The following is a 17,335-nucleotide window of genomic DNA, read 5'->3' on the forward strand; positions in this document are numbered from 1 at the left end:
CCCCTGTCCTTGATTACTTTAAAAAAAAAAACCCAAAAAACAAAAAAAAACGTTTTTAATGTGTACTTATTTTGAGAGAGAGAGAAAGAGAGCATGAGCAGGGGAGGGGCAGAGAGAGAGGGAGACACAGAATCCAAAGCAGGCTCCAGGCTCTGAGCTGTCAGCACAGAGCCTGACACGGGGCTCCAACCCACAAACTGTGAGATCGTGACCTGAGCTGAAGTAGGATGCTTACCAGACTGAACCACCCAGGCGCCCCTGTCCTTGATTACTTTTTAAAAGCACATTTAATATTCATTCAGTCAGGGTGGCTTAGTGGGTTAAGGGTATGACTCTTGATTTCAGCACAGGTCCTGATCTCCCATTTGGTGAGATTGAGCCCCCATCAGTCTCTGTGCTGACAGCATGGAGCCTGCTTGGATTTCTCTACCTCTCTCTCTGCTCCTCCCCGACTTGCGCATGTGCATGCACGTGCTCTCTCTCTCTCTCAAACCCCCTCCCGCCCCTCCCCAAGACAAAAACAACTTTTAAAAAACTGATTCAGCCAGTATTTATTAAGCACTTTTTATGTGGCATGCACTGTGCCAGGCAGCAGGATGCAGAGTGAAACTCAAGGTCTGCCGGAGTTGGAAGAAGCCAACTTAGAAGTCCTTGATGACATCTAGACTGGCGCAAACCTGATGATTAAGGCAAACTGTGTTTACTGCTATCCAGGAAAGGCAGGGAACTGTAAGAGGGGATCCTACTTTGGATTCCAGATCAGGAAAGACCTTTCTGAGGCCTGGACGATGAGCAGGAGCTGGTGAAAAGTTCCACACAGAAGAAAAGAGTAGAAGTGAAAGCCCTGACGGAGGAAGGGGCTTCGTGGTGGGAAGAACTGAAGCGAGGGCTATGTGGTCCAAGTGTGGCTTGGGCCCAAAAGTGAAGGTCAGAGAGGTGTCACAGCAGCTGGAGAGAAGTAGATGTATTCAAGATACATTTGGAGGTAGACTGGATCGCACACTCTGTGATACGTTCACTGGGAGGCCAGTGGGGAAAAGTGTCACCGAAGGTGAAAATAATGACCAGGATGACCCCGAGGTTCCTGCTTTGAACATCTGAATGGTGATATAAGGAGCGCTGAAGAAAAGCAGAGGTAGGGGGAAAGATACAGGATTTGTTCGGGGGATGTGTTTGGTTGGAGATGTCTGTGAGTTACATAAATGGAGAAGTAGGAGGTTAGCTATGTCAGCCTGGCACTGAGTAAAGAGTTCTTGGTTGGAAATAGAAATTTGGAACTCAGCGGGATATGCGCTGGTGTGCCGAAACTCGGTTGTAGGGGCTTGTGACAGCCGATGGTTTTTCCATGAATTCCGTAAGCTAAGCCAGTTGGTAAAGGCTGCCATTATGTTTTTAAAAAGTGCGTAGACACAAATTTAAATAAATTATGTTTTATTTTATTATTTTTTTGAGATTTTAGTTTTTAAAAAAAAATTTTTTTTAACGTTTTATTTATTTTTGAGATAGGGAGAGACAGAGCATGAACAGGGGAGGGTCAGAGAGAGAGGGAGACACAGAATTTGAAACAGGCTCCGGGCTCTGAGCTGTCAGCACAGAGCCCGACACGGGGCTCGAACTCTCGGACTGCGAGGTCATGACCTGAGCCAAAGTCGGCCGCTTAACCGACTGAGCCACCCAGGCGCCCCGAGATTTTAGTTTTTAAGTAATCTCCACACCCAATGGAGGGCTCAAACTCACAGCCCCAAGATGAAGAGTGGCATGCTCTACCGACGAAACCATCCAGGCACCCCTAAATAAATTGAATTTTTCTTTAAAAAGGTTAAAAGGTACAAGTCTTTGGAGCCAGAAATCCAAGAGCAAGGTGTCAGTAGGTTTGGTTTCTTCTGAGGCCTTTCTTGCAGAAAAGGTGCTTTCTCGTGTCCTCATACAGTCTTTTTCTCTGTGCCCAAATTTCATCTTCTTAAACCGACAGCGTTCAGATTGGATTTGGGCCCACCCTAAAGGTCTCATTTTATTTTTTATTTTTTTAATTAATTAATTAATTTATTTTTGAGAGAGAGAGACAGAGCATGAGCAGGGGAAGGGCCAAGAGAGAGAGGGAGACACAGAATCCGAAGCAGGCTCCAGGCTCTGAGATCATGACCTGAGCCAAAGTTGGATGCTTAACCGACTGAGCCACCCAGGCGCCCAATAAAGGTCTCATTTTAATGTCACCATCACTTTACAGGGCCTATTTCCAAACATAGTCACATTCAGAGGTACTGGGAGTTAGGACTTCAAAATATGGATGAGGGAGCAAATTCAGCCCCTAACAATGTTACTGTTGTGTATGCTCTTGAAGTTATTTACCTTGTGAAGTCAGCCATGGTGGGAGTGTTTACACCAGAGAAATTGGCAAATGCTAAAAATTAAGGCTTTTTGTTATCCCTGGAGCAGCTGTTGTTAGACATTTACCAACACACCACACATCATAACTATAGGTGTTACTTAGTCTCTAGAGTATAATTTGAATCTGAAAAATGTGAAACACACACACACACACACACCCCACACACAACACTATTTTGCTGAAGTACTTTAAGCTATGACTGGTACAGATACAGAGAAAGTCTTCTCTGTGTCAGTAGTTCGCAAGGAGAAGTGTATCAAGATGCTTTCCACTGAGTCACAGAAAGTCTGACCAAATGGTATTAAAGGACATTTCATAAAGACATTTGTTATTTCACATAAAAATAAATCCAGGGGTAGTGGGGGCTTCTGGAAAAGAGGGTTCCTTACTCTTAAGAGAAAGCAGCAGTAAGGAAATCTGGCAGAATGTGAATGGCTTCACTCGGGTCCTTGATTGCTACCTGCAGCCATCACATGACTATGGGAAGACTAAGTCATAGAAGGCAGGACTGCAGGGGCACCCCCGGTGGCTCAGTCAGTTAAGCGTCCAACTTCGGCTCAGGTCATGATCTCCCTGCTCGTGAGTTTGAGCCCCACATCTCTGCTAACAGCACAGAGCCCTCTTCAAATCATCTGCCCCCTCTCTCTCTGCCCCTCCCCTGCTTGTCCCCCCCACCGCCGAAAAATAAATAAATGAACTTAAAAAAAAAAAAAAAGACAGTATGTGGACTGGGTCCTGGAAGACATAGTGAAATGGAAAGATGAGCCAATTTTGAGCTCAGCTTTAGCTCTGTCTTTAGTGGCCTGTGGACATCTTCATGTGGATGTTCAACTATCATTTCAATCTCAGTAAGTCCCAAAGAAACTGATCACATTCCACAGCTCCAAATTCAGATCTCTGTATTCCTTTCAATGTCAATACTATTTTCTCAGGAACCCTGTAGTCCTCTTCTCCCTACCCTGTGTCCATTAGTTGTTGAGTACTGTTAAATTTTCCTCTTCATCCTACCTCCTTGCTCCAGGCCCTCATATACACACACACACACACACACACACACACACATACACATATATATGGTGTATGATAAACTATGTATAGTTTATATATATACATATAAAATCTGTATTTTCTATTTTAAGAACTTAACATCTGAAAATTTATTATTCCTCCACTTCTCTCTGTTCAATAGACACGGTATTTTATTAGAATTAATAAGGTAGCAGGATACATGACATATAGAGAAATATCAATAGTTATGACAGTGTGGTACTAGAGCAGAAATAGTGAAAGAGATAGATATAGATCAGTGGAAAATAACAGTCTGGAAACAATATACTGTACACAATATATATTGTGTGTGTATACATATATACATATGTATATACATATATACATATGTATATATACACACATATATGTATATATACACATATACATGCATATACATACGTATATATGTATGTATGCATATGCATATGTGTATATATATACACACTATATAAACAATATAATGTATACCCATTATATACACAATATAACATCACACACACACACACACACACACACACACATATATATATATATATATATATGATAAAGATGGTTTTCAAATCAGTAAAGATGGGATTATTCAACAAATGATGCTGAGAAAATTGGCTCCACCTTTGGCAAAATGTTAGATCCCTACCTCACACTATACACAAAAATTATTGCAGATGAATTAAGGACTTAAAAATGTAAATATCAGGAGAATATTTTCATAACCTTGGGGTGGAGAAAGGGTTTTCTTTTTTTTTTAATTTTTTTAATGTTTGTTTATTTTTGAGAGAGACGAGACAGAATGCAAATGGGTTAGGGGCAGAGAGAGACGGAGACACAGAATCTGAAGCAGGCTCCAGGCTCTGAGCTGTCATCACAGAGCCCAAAGCGGGGCTCGAACTCACGAGCTATGAGATCATGACCTGAGCCGAAGTGAGATGCTCAACCAGCCGAGCCACCCAGGTGCCCCTAGGGTTTTCTAAAGCAGACACACAATTCAGAAGCCTTATTGAAGAGATGGACAGTAAAGACTACATACAAATGTCAAATTACTGTAAGATGACACTCTATAAACCAAGTGATAGGACACCCAGGAAAATATTTTCAGGATGTAAAAAACAAAGTTAATATATCTGTGTATGGTTTTAAAATATGTCCACAAATTCTGTGATACTTCTCCATTTAACAGGTGAAGCCTAATTCCCCTCCACTTGGGTGGGCTGGATTTAACGACTAGCTCATAAAGAATAGAATAAATTGGAAGTGGTCATATGTGACTTTGGTGACTAAGTCACAGAAGGCTCAGTGGCTTCCATCTTGGTCTCTTTCTCTCTTGGATCACTTGCTCTGGAGGAAGGCAGCTGCCATATTGTGAAGACACTCAGGCGGCCCTATGGAGAAGCCCATATGGCAAGGAAGTATCTTGCCAACAGCCATATCAGTGAGCGTTCTTGGAGGCAAACCTTCTGGCTTCAGTCAAGCCTTCAGAATGACTGTAGGCCCGGCTAACAGTTGGATGAAAACCAACTAAGCCACTCTTAGATTCCTGATCCACAGAAACTGAAATAATGACTGTCATTTTAATGTACTAAGTTTGCGTTATAATCAGTTAAGAATTGCATTTGGCTACAACATAGATTCCCCCCAGACCTAGTGGGTTCTCTCTTTTATAAAATAAGTCTGGAGAGGCAGTTCAGGGTTGGTATAACAGCTTCATGAGATTTTGTGTTTTTTAAGCTGCTCTCTACATTTGTTCTGGCATCTCAGCATGGGACTTATAATCTTGGGGTTCTCTGATGGTCCCATGTAGTTGCTACAACTCCAGCCATCACAGTCCTGTTTTAGACAGTAAGAGGAAAGGAAGGAGGAAAAAGGGGCTTTCTAGATGTTTCACCCGATGACTTTCACTAATATATCATTGACCTGTCAGCAGTGGAGGCTGAGACATATTTTTTAACTGGGCACAATGTTGCTCCCAGTAATATAAAAGTTCTGTTAGTTAGCTCAATAATGAGAAGACAAAAACGCAGTTAAAAAAAATAAACAGTCTGAATAGACAGTTCTCCAAAGAAGATATACAGATGGCTAAAAAACACATTAAAAAAATGCTCAACATCTTTACCATCCGGGAAATGAAAATCAAAGCCACAATAAAATACTACTTCACATCTGCTAGGATGGCTATAATCAAAACCACAGATAATAACAAATGTTGGCCACAATGTGTCAAAATTAGAACTCTCATATGCTGCTGGCGGAAATGTAAACTAGTGCAGCCATTTTGGAAAACAGTTTGGCAGTTCCTTAAAAGCTTAGAGTTACCATAGGATCTGGCGATTCTACTCCTTACGGTTCCACTGGTTAGGAAAAAATTGCCAATAAACTAAGTTGAAATGTCTGAGGTCAGGTTGTATTTGTAATAGATTTTTTCAAATGAAAATTGTTTCCTTCTGGGAATTCGCATATAATATTTTATTAGGGGGATTGTATTAGGCTCTTAGTAAATGTTTAGTACATAGCAAGCACTCGATATATGTAGCTGAATAAATGAATGACTAGGTTGATACTGTAAGTATTTTAGAATGAAATCTCCATGTGGCAAAGAATAATGGCCTCCTTTGGAATCCATTCATTGTAATATAGAATTCAGTATTTTGATACGAAAAGTGTTATTTTTGTATTGATATTAATTAATTTTGTATTGATATTAAAAGAGAAATGAAAACATATGGCCACACAAAAATATGTACATGACTGTTCTTAGTAGCATTATTCGTAATAGCCAAAGAATGGAAACAACCCAAATATCCATCAAGTGATGAATGAAAAAATAAAATGTGGTATAAACCATACAATGGAATATTGCTCAAGTGTCAAAAGGGACAAAGTACTGATGCATGCTACAACATATGAACCTTGAAAACATGATGCTAAGGTGAAAGAAGGTAGTCACAAAGGCCCACGTGTTATAGGATTTCATTTATATAAAATGTGCAAAATAGGCAAGTCTAGAGACAGAAAGTAAATTAGTGTTTGCCAGCAGCAGAGGTGGATAGGGGGAGGGTAGGGACATGAGAGCTAAGGGGCACAGGGTTTCCTTCAGGGATAATGAAAATATTCTAAAAATGATTGTGGTAATGGTTGCACAACTCTGAATATACTAAAAGCCACTGAACCATACATTTCAAATGGGTGAATTTTATGTTATGTGAATTATATATATGTGTAAATGTTTTATTTATTTTTGAGAGAGAGAGACAGAGTGCGAGCAGGGGAGGGGCAGAGAGAAGGAGACACAGAATCCAAAGCGGGCTCCAGGCTCTGAGCTGTCAGCACAGAGCCCTATACGGAGCTTCAACTCATGAACCCCAAGAACATGACCTGAGCCAAAGTCGGTCGCTCTACCAACTGAGCCAGCCAGGTGCCCCAAATTATGTATTAATAAAGCTGTTTAGGAGCACCTGGCTGGCTCAGTCAATAGAGCGTGCAACTCATGCAAACTCATGTTTGAGTCCCATGTTCAGTGTAGAGATTACTTTTTTAAAAATCTTTAAAAAATGAAATAAAAATAAAGCTGTTTAAAAACAGTTCTGTTAGAGGCGCCTGGGTGGCTCAGTCAATTAAGCATCCGATTTCATCTCAGGTCACCATCTCTCTCAGTTTGTGAGTTTGAACCACTGCCCCCCACCCCACACCCCCCAGCCCCTCGCCTCTGGCTCTGTGCTGACAGCTCAGAGAGCCTGGAGCTTGCTTTGGATTCTATGTCTCCCTCTTCCTCTGCCCCTCCTCTGCTTATGCTCTCTCTCTCTCTCTCAAGAACAAATAAACATTAAAAAAAAATTTGTTAAAGACTTGGCAGGAACAGGAAAAACAATTTGAAAAGCTTTTTTTTTTTTTTTTCCAAAGTAAACTCTACACCCAGCATGGGGCTCAAACTCATGACCCCAAGATCAAGAGTTGCATGTTCTACCAACTGAGCCAGCCAGGTACCCCAATGTTGACATTTTCTTAAAGTTAAAATCCATCAGTGGGGGGGGTACCTGCGTGGCTCAGTCAGTTGAGCCAGATAGTCAGTTGAGTCAGACTTTGGCTCAGGTCTGATCTCACCGTTTGTGGGTTCAAGCCCTGCATCGGGCTCTGTGCTGACAGCTCAGAGCCTGGAGCCTGCTTCGGATGCTGTGTCTCCCTCTCTCTCTGACCCTCCCCAACTTGCATTCTGTGTCTCTCTCTCAAAAATAAATAAACATTAAAAAAAATAATAAAAATAAAATCCATCAATAGGAAACAGTTAAAAATTACCATATATCCATATAATGGAAGAGACTAGACAACTATAAAAAAGAAAGAGGTAGATGTATGTTTAGTGATAATTAAAGATGTCCAAGACATATTATTAAATGAAAATAATTCAGTTGATGAATAGTATGTATGAGTGATACCATTTTTTTTAAAATTTTTTTTTCAATGTTTATTTATTTTTGGGACAGAGAGAGACAGAGCATGAACGGGGGAGGGGCAGAGAGAGAGGGAGACACAGAATCGGAAACAGGCTCCAGGCTCTGAGCCATCAGCCCAGAGCCTGACGCGGGGCTCGAACTCACGGACCGCGAGATCGTGACCTGGCTGAAGTCGGACGCTTAACCGACTGCGCCACCCAGGTGCCCCCATTTTTGTTTTTTAAAAGTCTATATCTTTGGGGTGCCTGGATAGCTCAGTCAGTTAAGTGTCCGACTTCGGCTCAGGTCACGATCTCACAGTCTGTGGGTTCGAGCCCCATGTCTGGCTCTGTGCTGACAGCTCAGATTTGGGTTCTGTGTGTCCCTCTCTCTTTGCCCCTCCCTAGCTTGCACTCTGTCTCTTTCTCTCTCTCTCTCAAAAATAAATGAACATTAAGAAAATTTAACAAAAAATAAAAATCTATAGGGGCGCCTGGGTGGCGCAGTCGGTTAAGCGTCCGACTTCAGCCAGGTCACGATCTCGCGGTCCGTGAGTTCAAGCCCCGCGTCAGGCTCTGGGCTGATGGCTCAGAGCCTGGAGCCTGTTTCCGATTCTGTGTCTCCCTCTCTCTGGCCCTCCCCCGTTCATGCTCTGTCTCTCTCTGTCCCCAAAATAAATAAACGTTGAAAAAAAAATTTAAAAAAGAATACTCTCAAAAAAAAAATAAATAAATAAAATAAAAATCTATATATCTTTTCTAATAAAGGAGAGTCATGCTGAGGGAGATCATGGACTTGTATGTTCCTCTCTATATGCTTCTCTATTATTTGCATTTTGTTTGTTTGTTTATTTATTTATTGAGAGAGAGAGTGTGAGTGGGGGAGGGACAGAGGGAGAGGGAGAGAGAGAATCTTAAGCAGACTCTCTGCCCAGTATGACCATGAGATCATGACCTGAGCCAAGATCAAGAGTCGGTCACTTACCCAACTGAGCTACTCGGGCACCTGTATTATTTGCATTTTAATGTTAGTTAAATATTACTTTTACAACTCAAGGAGATTCTATTCAGACCATTCTAGGGGGAAGGATGTCATCAAAGAGGACACAGAGTATCTAGCTTTCATTACGCAGGTATTGGTTGGGCTCTTCTCCTCCAGGCCTTACCGAAGGTGCTTCCTCTGTCTGGAATCACTGCCCTGAGTGTATGATATTACGTATACACTTGTACAATAAAATTATCCACTGGTGCTTAGTAAAAGCTCAGGTATCATTATAATATCTGTCTCATTATATGGAATTACTCGTTTACTTAACCCTGTCAGTGGGTTGTAAGGTTCCAGATGACAGGGACTGTTTTACTGTCCATGAGGGCCTAGTACCTATAGCCTGGCACAGAGTAAGTGCTTAACAAAAATATGCTCAGCGATACCTCCCTAATCCTTCTGTCACGTCTTTTCTTCCCACCTAATATGTCTTCTTCTTTCTTCGGGGCCAAGGAAAATCAAATCCTTTCCCTTCAGCTACATCAAGCCACATGGACTTTTCCTTTCCCCACTCCAACAAGACACTACCGTTCAATTGCCTAGCATTTCCAACCTTCCCGAGTGTTTCCATATTTACCTTCTTATTCCTCATGACAACCCCAGGACTGAGGAAACAGGCAAGAGGTGGGGAGGGGGCACAGAGTTGCTTACTGAGGGCCAACTAAGTGCAAGGCCATTTACCCACATCATCTCTTTTAAACTTATAACAATCCTTTTTTGGAAGTGGACATTTTTATCTCCATTTCACAAATGTGAAAATTAAACCTCAGTAAAATTATATAACATGCTGAGGAACACACAGTTATTAAACGGCAGAGTGGGTTTTGAACCTGGTGTCTCTGACTTTACAGCCCCTGCTATTTCCGTGACATCAAGTGAACAGATTTGTCTATTAACTATATTACCCAAGCTAGACAGAGTAGGAGGTAACATGTCCTGATTTCCAGCCCACTGCATCTTCCATCAGATCACTTTGCATGTTATATAAAGCCTGTAGCACACAATTTAACAATCACATGATATCTTACCTTGTTGCCCAATTGTTTTTATTTATATTAGATTCCACAGATTGGTACTATCTCCTTTTCCCCTGGCAGGAATTGTGTCATAAATAGCAACCTCCTTGAGCCTTAGTTTCCTCTTCTTTCAAATATCTATCTCACAGGACTGGTGTGAAGATTAAGTTATCACTTGTGAAGGCATCTCACACAGCCCACAATCTCTCCAGAAATATTTCTTGAATCTCAACTTCTTTTTCATCTCCTTCAACAAGTCACACAGGCCTGAGTACCTGGGTATGCTTGTATCAGGTCTTGTTATTTATATAACAGCATTCGATGAGGAGTAGTTCAGTGGGCACTTGTTGGATTTTCTCCCTTACTAGCCCCCAAAGGTTTGCATCAAACCAGTCCAAGATATGAGGAAAAGTGAAATGCTCCCAAACTGGGTTTAGCAATCTACAGTGTGTTAGCAGAGATTACACTCATACTCGAACCCTGTCAGTTGGTATAGCTAAGCCTATTTTACAGATGAGAAAATAGTCTTAGGTAAATTGCTAGTAAACTGCAGATCTGCCAAGACTCCTCAACACAGGCCTTAAGATACATTGGGCCTGGGCTCCTTCCACTCCACCTAGCCACCTTCCAAAGGTCAACTAAGTGCAAGGCTGGGGTGGGGGTAGAAACCAGACCACCACGTACTTTGGTATTTCTTGCTCCTCCTTCCCCTTTAGCTCCCGAGGATGTTTCATTGCAATTCACAGTACTTTTGCTTTGAGGATGTGCGGTCCCTTTAACGTCTTGAGTGACGTACGAGTAGCCCCGCCCATCGCCCCGCCCACCCCTCCCCACAGCTCTGTTCCAAGCCCCACCCACTGCTTTTGCCCTGCGCCAATTAACGCACTTCTGCGGGTGGGGAAGCTGGCCCCTCCTTACCTGGCAACTGGTCCGCTTGCTCCCGGGTAGATTTTCCGTTCAGTTCGTCGTGGTCCCCTCACGGCCCTCTAAGCAGTTGCCCCGCGGAAGTAGCCAAGTGTTCCGCCCCCTGGTTGCCATAACAGCAGTACGCGACGCCTCCTTGCGCCTTTCTCGTCTTTCAAAGCAGTCCTTCCTGGTCGGGGCCAAGACCCTCTCCGGAACCTCATCTTTAGTCGAGCAGAACCAGGGTCTGCGCCCCTTTGCGAGCGAAGGATTGTGTGGGAGGGTTGGAGACGGCGTCAGTCTGGTGCCCCAGAGGGGACAGGGAAATAGGGCTAGACGGGGTGGGAAAATTCAAAGAAATGAGTGGATCAGGTGTTAGGGATGGAAGGGAAGGGAGGGGTGTAGGAGGCTGGTAGGAGAACGTGGCTTAAGGGGGAGATGGGAAGAACTGGGTAGAGGACAGTCCGGGAGAAGGGAGGCGGAGCTACTAGAAGACAGTTGGGGCCACTGTGAAAAAGCCTGGGAAGGCATCCTGAAGGGAGACAGGTCCTCGGTGGGAAGTCGGAAGCGGAGGTTGGGAGTCCAAATGAGACGCTCACAGGGATGAGGAAGGAAGCACGGTTGGGAGGAGGTCAGAGGTCAAGGGTGATGGGAAGGGGTACCCTGTCAATGGAGGCGAGGGAGCTGAGGGCTGGTCAAAGCTGAGGAGACGTTCTTTCTCAGGAGGAGCACTGAGCTTGATTTGACTCCGGAGCCTTCAGCCAGGAAGAAAGATGTCAGATGAAGATGATCTGGAAGACTTCGATGCAGACCAGGATGATCTGGAAAAGGAAGAGGATGAGAGGGAGACAGAGGAGTGGGAGGACTACAGGAAGGAGGGAGAAGACCTCTCTGAGGAAGTGCGAGCATGGGAGCAGAGGGGTCCTAGGGCAAAGGGATCCAGTTGGGCTGGAAAGGGATGCCTGACTCCACTTCTTCTTGCAGTGGTTGCCCACCCCCCTCACGGAGGACATGATGAAGGAAGGGCTTTCTTTGCTCTGCAAGACGGGCAATGGACTGGCTCATGCTTATGTCAAGCTGGAGGTTAAAGAGAGGTGCCTTTATGGGGGACCAGGAGAGGCCTTGAGGTTGTAGGGCCCAATTTCCTTTCTCATCCTCTTTCTTGGGTGCCTCAGCTGGGAATTTGGAGCTCTCTTACTTTGGCCAGTGGAAGGGAAGGGTAGAATTTACTTTTCTGGAGCCCTGTGACTCCATCAGAGCTGGCCTGGGGAATTGGAGGCTGTGAGGGTGTGTCGGGGGATTCCTCCTGGACTCCTTCACTTGTCCTTCACAGTGTTGGTTCTTGGCTCTCCACCAAAAAAAGGTCCCTGCTCCCTGTTAAGAACCCACCTACCTTCTGTCCCGCTTCCTTACCACTCCCATTTGTCACTCAATCTTCTCTCCATTAATAGGCCATCTCCCTATTGCTCCCTGCTTTAGCACCTCTGTCAGTCCTTGCTGGATTATTAACCCTAACTCTGGCCTTTGCCATCTCCTAGGGATCTGACAGATATCTACTTGTTGCGTTCCTACATCCATCTGCGCTATGTGGATGTTTCTGAGAACCACCTGACAGATTTGTCCCCACTCAATTTCCTTACACACCTGCTCTGGCTCAAGGCTGATGGCAACCATCTTCGGAGTGCCCAGCTGAATGAACTGCCCTACCTGCAGGTTGCCAGTTTTGCCTATAACCAGATCACTGACACGGAGGGCATCTCTCACCCTCGTCTGGGCAGCCTGGATCTCAAAGGTGGGTCCTTAGGTTGGGCTACACGAGATTCTTTCTTTCCTCGCGTGTGGCCAACAGAAATGGGCAGCGAGGTCTTTGGTTGTGCCACAGAGCAATTTTCACTCATTCATTTATTCATTCTGACATCCATTATGATTTGTTGTGACATTTCTATGTGCTGGAGATGTAGCTGTAAACAAAACAAAATCCTTACTTGCATGTAGCTTCCATTCTGGTCAGGGGAGACAGACAACTATCAATGAACATAGTACATAAACAAATTTATATAGTACGTTAAGAGGCAATATGTGCTGTTGAAAAGTAAATTAGGGTAAAGGGAATGAATAGAGGCACAAGTGCAACTTCAAACAGGTTGGTAAGGACAAGTATCATTGAGAAGCTTGATATTGAGCAAATATTTGAAGGAGGAGAAGGAGTTAGCCGTGGGGATTGCTGGGGATTCTTCAGTCACTCCTCAAAGGCTTGGGTGAACATGTCCATTTGGCCCTTGTACTACCATACCACTTGCCCCAGGGCCCCGGGGTGTTAACTCTGGAGCTGTCCCTCCTCATATCCACCAGACAGGAGGATGCAGAGGCTCCCAACATTCAGGGTCTCCTGCTGAATATCTGGAGTGGCCCTCTGAGCTCCTAATACCCTCCTGCTCCTTAGGTAACCGCATCCGCATGGTGACAGGTCTGGACCCCCAAAAGCTGATCAGCCTGCACACCTTGGAGCTTCGGGGGAACCAGATAGAAACCACCCTGGGAATCAACCTTCCTAAACTGAAGAACCTCTTCTTGGTAGCTCACTGGATTAGAGGGTGGTTGGTGCAGGAAGGTGGGCACTGTTCTGGGGGCCAGGATGCCTGGTGTCTAGGAGGCTCAGCTACTAGCTTCATCATCATCGTGATAATTTGGTATCATTTCTTGAGCCCTTAGTTGGTGCCAGATGCTATGGGGACGCCAAGTTAAAGCAGACAAGGTACTTATCACCTAGCAGGGCTGATAATACATAATGCATAGGAATAAAGACAATTTGCTTTGATACAGGCAGTAGCATAATTTGCTCTAACTGAGGCACAGATACCAGGCAAAGGCAGCCACTTAAATGTCATGTTTTTGACTCTTGAGCTTCTTCATTCTAGGATAGTGCATTTCTCCTCAGTGGAGGCGTGGGGACTCTTGGGCCCGGGGATGGGTTGAAGCATCTCTCCTTAATCAAGAGGTGGCTTTGGTGGGATGAGCAGTAGGAGGTTACTGCTGACCTTTCTCTGGACTGGAAGCATCTCCTAGTCTTCTTTACTCTCTACACAACCTCTACCCACCTCCACTCCCCTCCTGCACTCCTTTGTCTCCACTCTTAGGTTGCCTCTGACTTCTCTTCCCTGTCCCTGCTACTTTCTCCCAATCTATGCACTGTATCCTGGGGTCTAGGCCCAGAACATGCTGAAGAAGGTGGAGGGCTTGGAGAGCCTAAGCAATCTCACTACCTTGCATCTTCGAGACAACCAGATTGAGACTCTGAGTGGCTTCTCCAAGGAAATGACATCGTTACAGTATCTCAACCTGAGGTATGTACCCCCTCCAGGCCCCACCTTGCCCCTACCCTGGACCAGGAGCAGCTTTTGACCCCATATTCCTCCCTGGCCCCAAAGTCCCAATCCTAGTTCACTCCCAGATTCTCACCTCAACCTTCATCCTGATCTTTACCCCTCCTTTCCTTACTGTCTTCTGCATTCAGTCCTAATTGCAACACTGAGACCTTTATAGCCTGAGACTCCCGAATCTTTATTCACTCCATCCACAGTTCTTGAGAACATGCTATATGCCAGGGCTTTGTGCTGTGTTTTGGCAACATTTAAAGGAATCAGAGACGGTCCCTGTCCTCAAGGGACTCAGAGTCTGGCTCCAATTCTCTTTTCTTGGTCCTATTCCATGTAAATTTCTGCTGCCCTTCTCCCATCTCCGGGACCCTTATTCCCCATCCCATTTCCTGCCTCTCTTCTCCTGAGCCCCACCTGTAAGGGATGGCTCCCTTACCGATATAAAACACAAGATGTGCTCAGATTTGAGGAGAGAAGAGTATTTGAAAGAAATTCTCTAGATAGAAAGGCACTAGGGATCAGGGGGTGATTTTCTTTCAGCAACCCTTGTCTGATGGAGGATTTCATGTGTGTTTCTTTAAGCAAGATGTAAGGACACTGCCTCCTTAGTCAACATGGCCAAATTCTTAAAGCTGGCAAAGGAAAGAGAATCTCCAAGTAAAGAGATGTGATTGCACCTTGAAGCTCCAATTCCTGCCATGGCTTCTGGAGCAATCTCTTGCTAATTAGTTCTGCCATATTGGTCAGGCAGGGCTGGGGCTGCAGGGTGGCAGGGCGGCGGGGGTGGGCGGTGGGCTCCTTTCCTTTAATGGTCTAGCCTGAGATAATGGACCCTCCTCAATGGCTGTTAATGGGGGTTGTTTGGAAGTTCAGTGTAGTGGGGAAGAGGTAGCTCAATGACTGGGCAATGGAATGCACAGGACAGCCCAGCACGAAGTGCAGTGGGAGTAGGGCTCCCAGTGAGAAACACCCTGTGAGGTGTAGTCACCTCCGTTGAGGTTAAGGCTGAAAAAACAATTAAACCTGATTTCCTAGAGGCATGAGACAAGAACATGAAAATAAACATATTTTATGTTTAATGAGGCGCATTAGGAGATGAAGCTTGTTCTTCAGGCCGGGAGGCCCCAGACCGTCTCTAGCTCTAGGCTCCTTCCTGAACGCAGCACCCACATTGCACCACTCACCTCCGTGAACTTAAAGCCCAGCTCCTTGTCCACTGGCCTGCCTCCTACTTGCTAACCTTTGACTAGGTAGGATTGATAACAGAAGAAGTTTGGCTTTGCAAGGGAGATGTCCCCCCTCCCCTCCCAACTACAAGACAGGGCTGGGACCTAGCTTTGCTGCTCCAAAAGGACAAATACGACTGGTGCATTACAGAACAGACCATGGTGCTCCCAGGTTCCTGGAAGGGCAGAGGCAGGACTGGAGCAGGTTGGACAGACAGCCCCTCTGCTGCAAAGCTGGCAATGCTGAGCACGCCAGTCCGCAGAGGCAGGTTCTAGGGAACCCGGTGGGAGATTCCCTCAGAGGCCCCATTCCTGGGAGCTGGCCCCCAAAGCCCATTCTGCCCCAGGGTGAATCCCTCCTGACCACTCCGGCAGGGGCAACATGGTGACCCACCTGGGAGAGCTGGCCAAGCTTCGGGACCTGCCCAAGCTGCGAGCCTTGGTGCTGTTGGACAACCCGTGTACAGATGAGAGTGACTATCGCCAGGAGGCCCTGGTGCAGATAGCACACCTCGAACGCCTGGATAAAGATTTCTACGAGGAGGAGGAGCGGGCTGAGGCTGATGAGATCCGTCAGAGGATGAAGGAGACCCAGGAGCAGGAGGCTGAGCCTGAGCACAGCTTCGAACTGGAGCAGTCTTCCATGTAGCAGCAGCTCTTTTAGCCTCCAAGAATAGTAAGGAAGCAGACAGAGAGGCAGGAAGAGGAGGCCAGGGGTCTGGCAGCCAGGGGAAGAGAAGCTGCTACGGGAGGAGGTGGCTGAGGCAGGGACATGGCGGGAGAACCCTTGGAAAGACCAGAGTTAGGAGTCAAGGGGTGTCTCAGAGTGAGTAGAGAGGACCAGGAGGGCTTGGGAGGAGCTGAGGAAAGGCTTAGGAGAATACATTAGGGGAGGAAAAGTAACCAAAGAGAATCTGGGAGGCTGGCAGAGATGCTGGTGGGGGGCTGGTGGCCACGTGCGACACACAGTGGAGATCAGCTGGAAAGGATAGGTCTGGGGTGTGGTGAGGGGTAGGGGGAAGGGGTGGAGGTGGTGGTTGAGGATGGAAGCTGAGGGGAGGCAGGGGAGGAAGATCTTGCACTAAAAATCTGAAGCTAAAAATAACAGGAAACAGGGGTTCTGGGAAGAAAGGAGGGAAAATGAGGCAGAAAGAGACTGGGGAGGTGAGCCCAGGGAGGTGTGGCCCCTGGGCACCGGTGATGGGGTCACAGGCAGCACGGGGAATGCAGTAAAAGGCCCAGAGGCTTTACTTCTGTCCTCTTCCTCCAGGAGATCAAAGACACTGGCCCTAAGACCCGAGAAGACTCCCAGTTAGGGGGGCTTCCACGTTCACCCCCCTCATCCTGAGACAGAGCATGCCCTCTCTTGCCTCACACCTGGGAATTCATCACAGCTTGCTGTCCAGGCTCTGGGTGGGCACCTGGGCCACGTCCGGTGGGCCTGAGCCCTGCCTGGAACGTGTGTGTGTGTGTGTGTGTGTGTGTGAGTGTGTTTGGGTGTGTGGCAGCCCTCGGGCAGGTATGGGAAAATCAGGCCTGGATGGGCCCAGGGGATGCTCCTAGAGTTGGCTGCAGAGGAGCTGCGGAGGCGGCTGGGTGTGTTACAACAGTTCGGTTTTCAAATAAAGAGACATTTTGATACTCTGTGTCTGACTGGGGTTGTGAGACACCAAGTCTGTCATGGGCTTCACTGGTGTGAGGCTGTGCCTGTTACCTTCGAGGGGGGCAGAGCGTGGGTGTGAGCGCGTGTGGGTGCTGGGGGCCAGGTCCTGGGTCGCCCCTAGCCCCTCCCCCATAGCTCTCCCCCGCGCCCTCCCCCACCCCGCCCCCCACAGGCCCCCCACCCGCACTCCTACGTGCGCCTCCGCCGGAGGCTCCTGACTCATCGGGGGCTCCGGGTCACATG

The 17,335-nt window shown here is 46.2% G+C and overlaps 1 protein-coding gene across 1 annotated transcript; it reads left to right on the forward strand.

The window, feature by feature from the left end:
- Positions 1 to 8,855: 8,855 nt before the first annotated feature.
- Positions 8,856 to 17,070, forward strand: LRRC23 (leucine rich repeat containing 23). The gene is made up of 8 exons (XM_043561877.1): positions 8,856 to 11,071; positions 11,550 to 11,725; positions 11,811 to 11,920; positions 12,365 to 12,618; positions 13,270 to 13,400; positions 14,034 to 14,170; positions 15,805 to 16,105; positions 16,700 to 17,070. Exons 2-7 carry the CDS (start codon positions 11,600 to 11,602, stop codon positions 16,076 to 16,078), a joined length of 1,032 nt encoding a protein of 343 aa, XP_043417812.1. The 5' UTR covers positions 8,856 to 11,071; positions 11,550 to 11,599; the 3' UTR covers positions 16,079 to 16,105; positions 16,700 to 17,070.
- The last annotated feature ends 265 nt before the right edge of the window (positions 17,071 to 17,335 follow it).

The sequence above is a fragment of the Prionailurus bengalensis genome, chromosome B4 (genome assembly GCF_016509475.1).
Source record: "Prionailurus bengalensis isolate Pbe53 chromosome B4, Fcat_Pben_1.1_paternal_pri, whole genome shotgun sequence".
Lineage (NCBI taxonomy): Eukaryota > Metazoa > Chordata > Mammalia > Carnivora > Felidae > Prionailurus > Prionailurus bengalensis.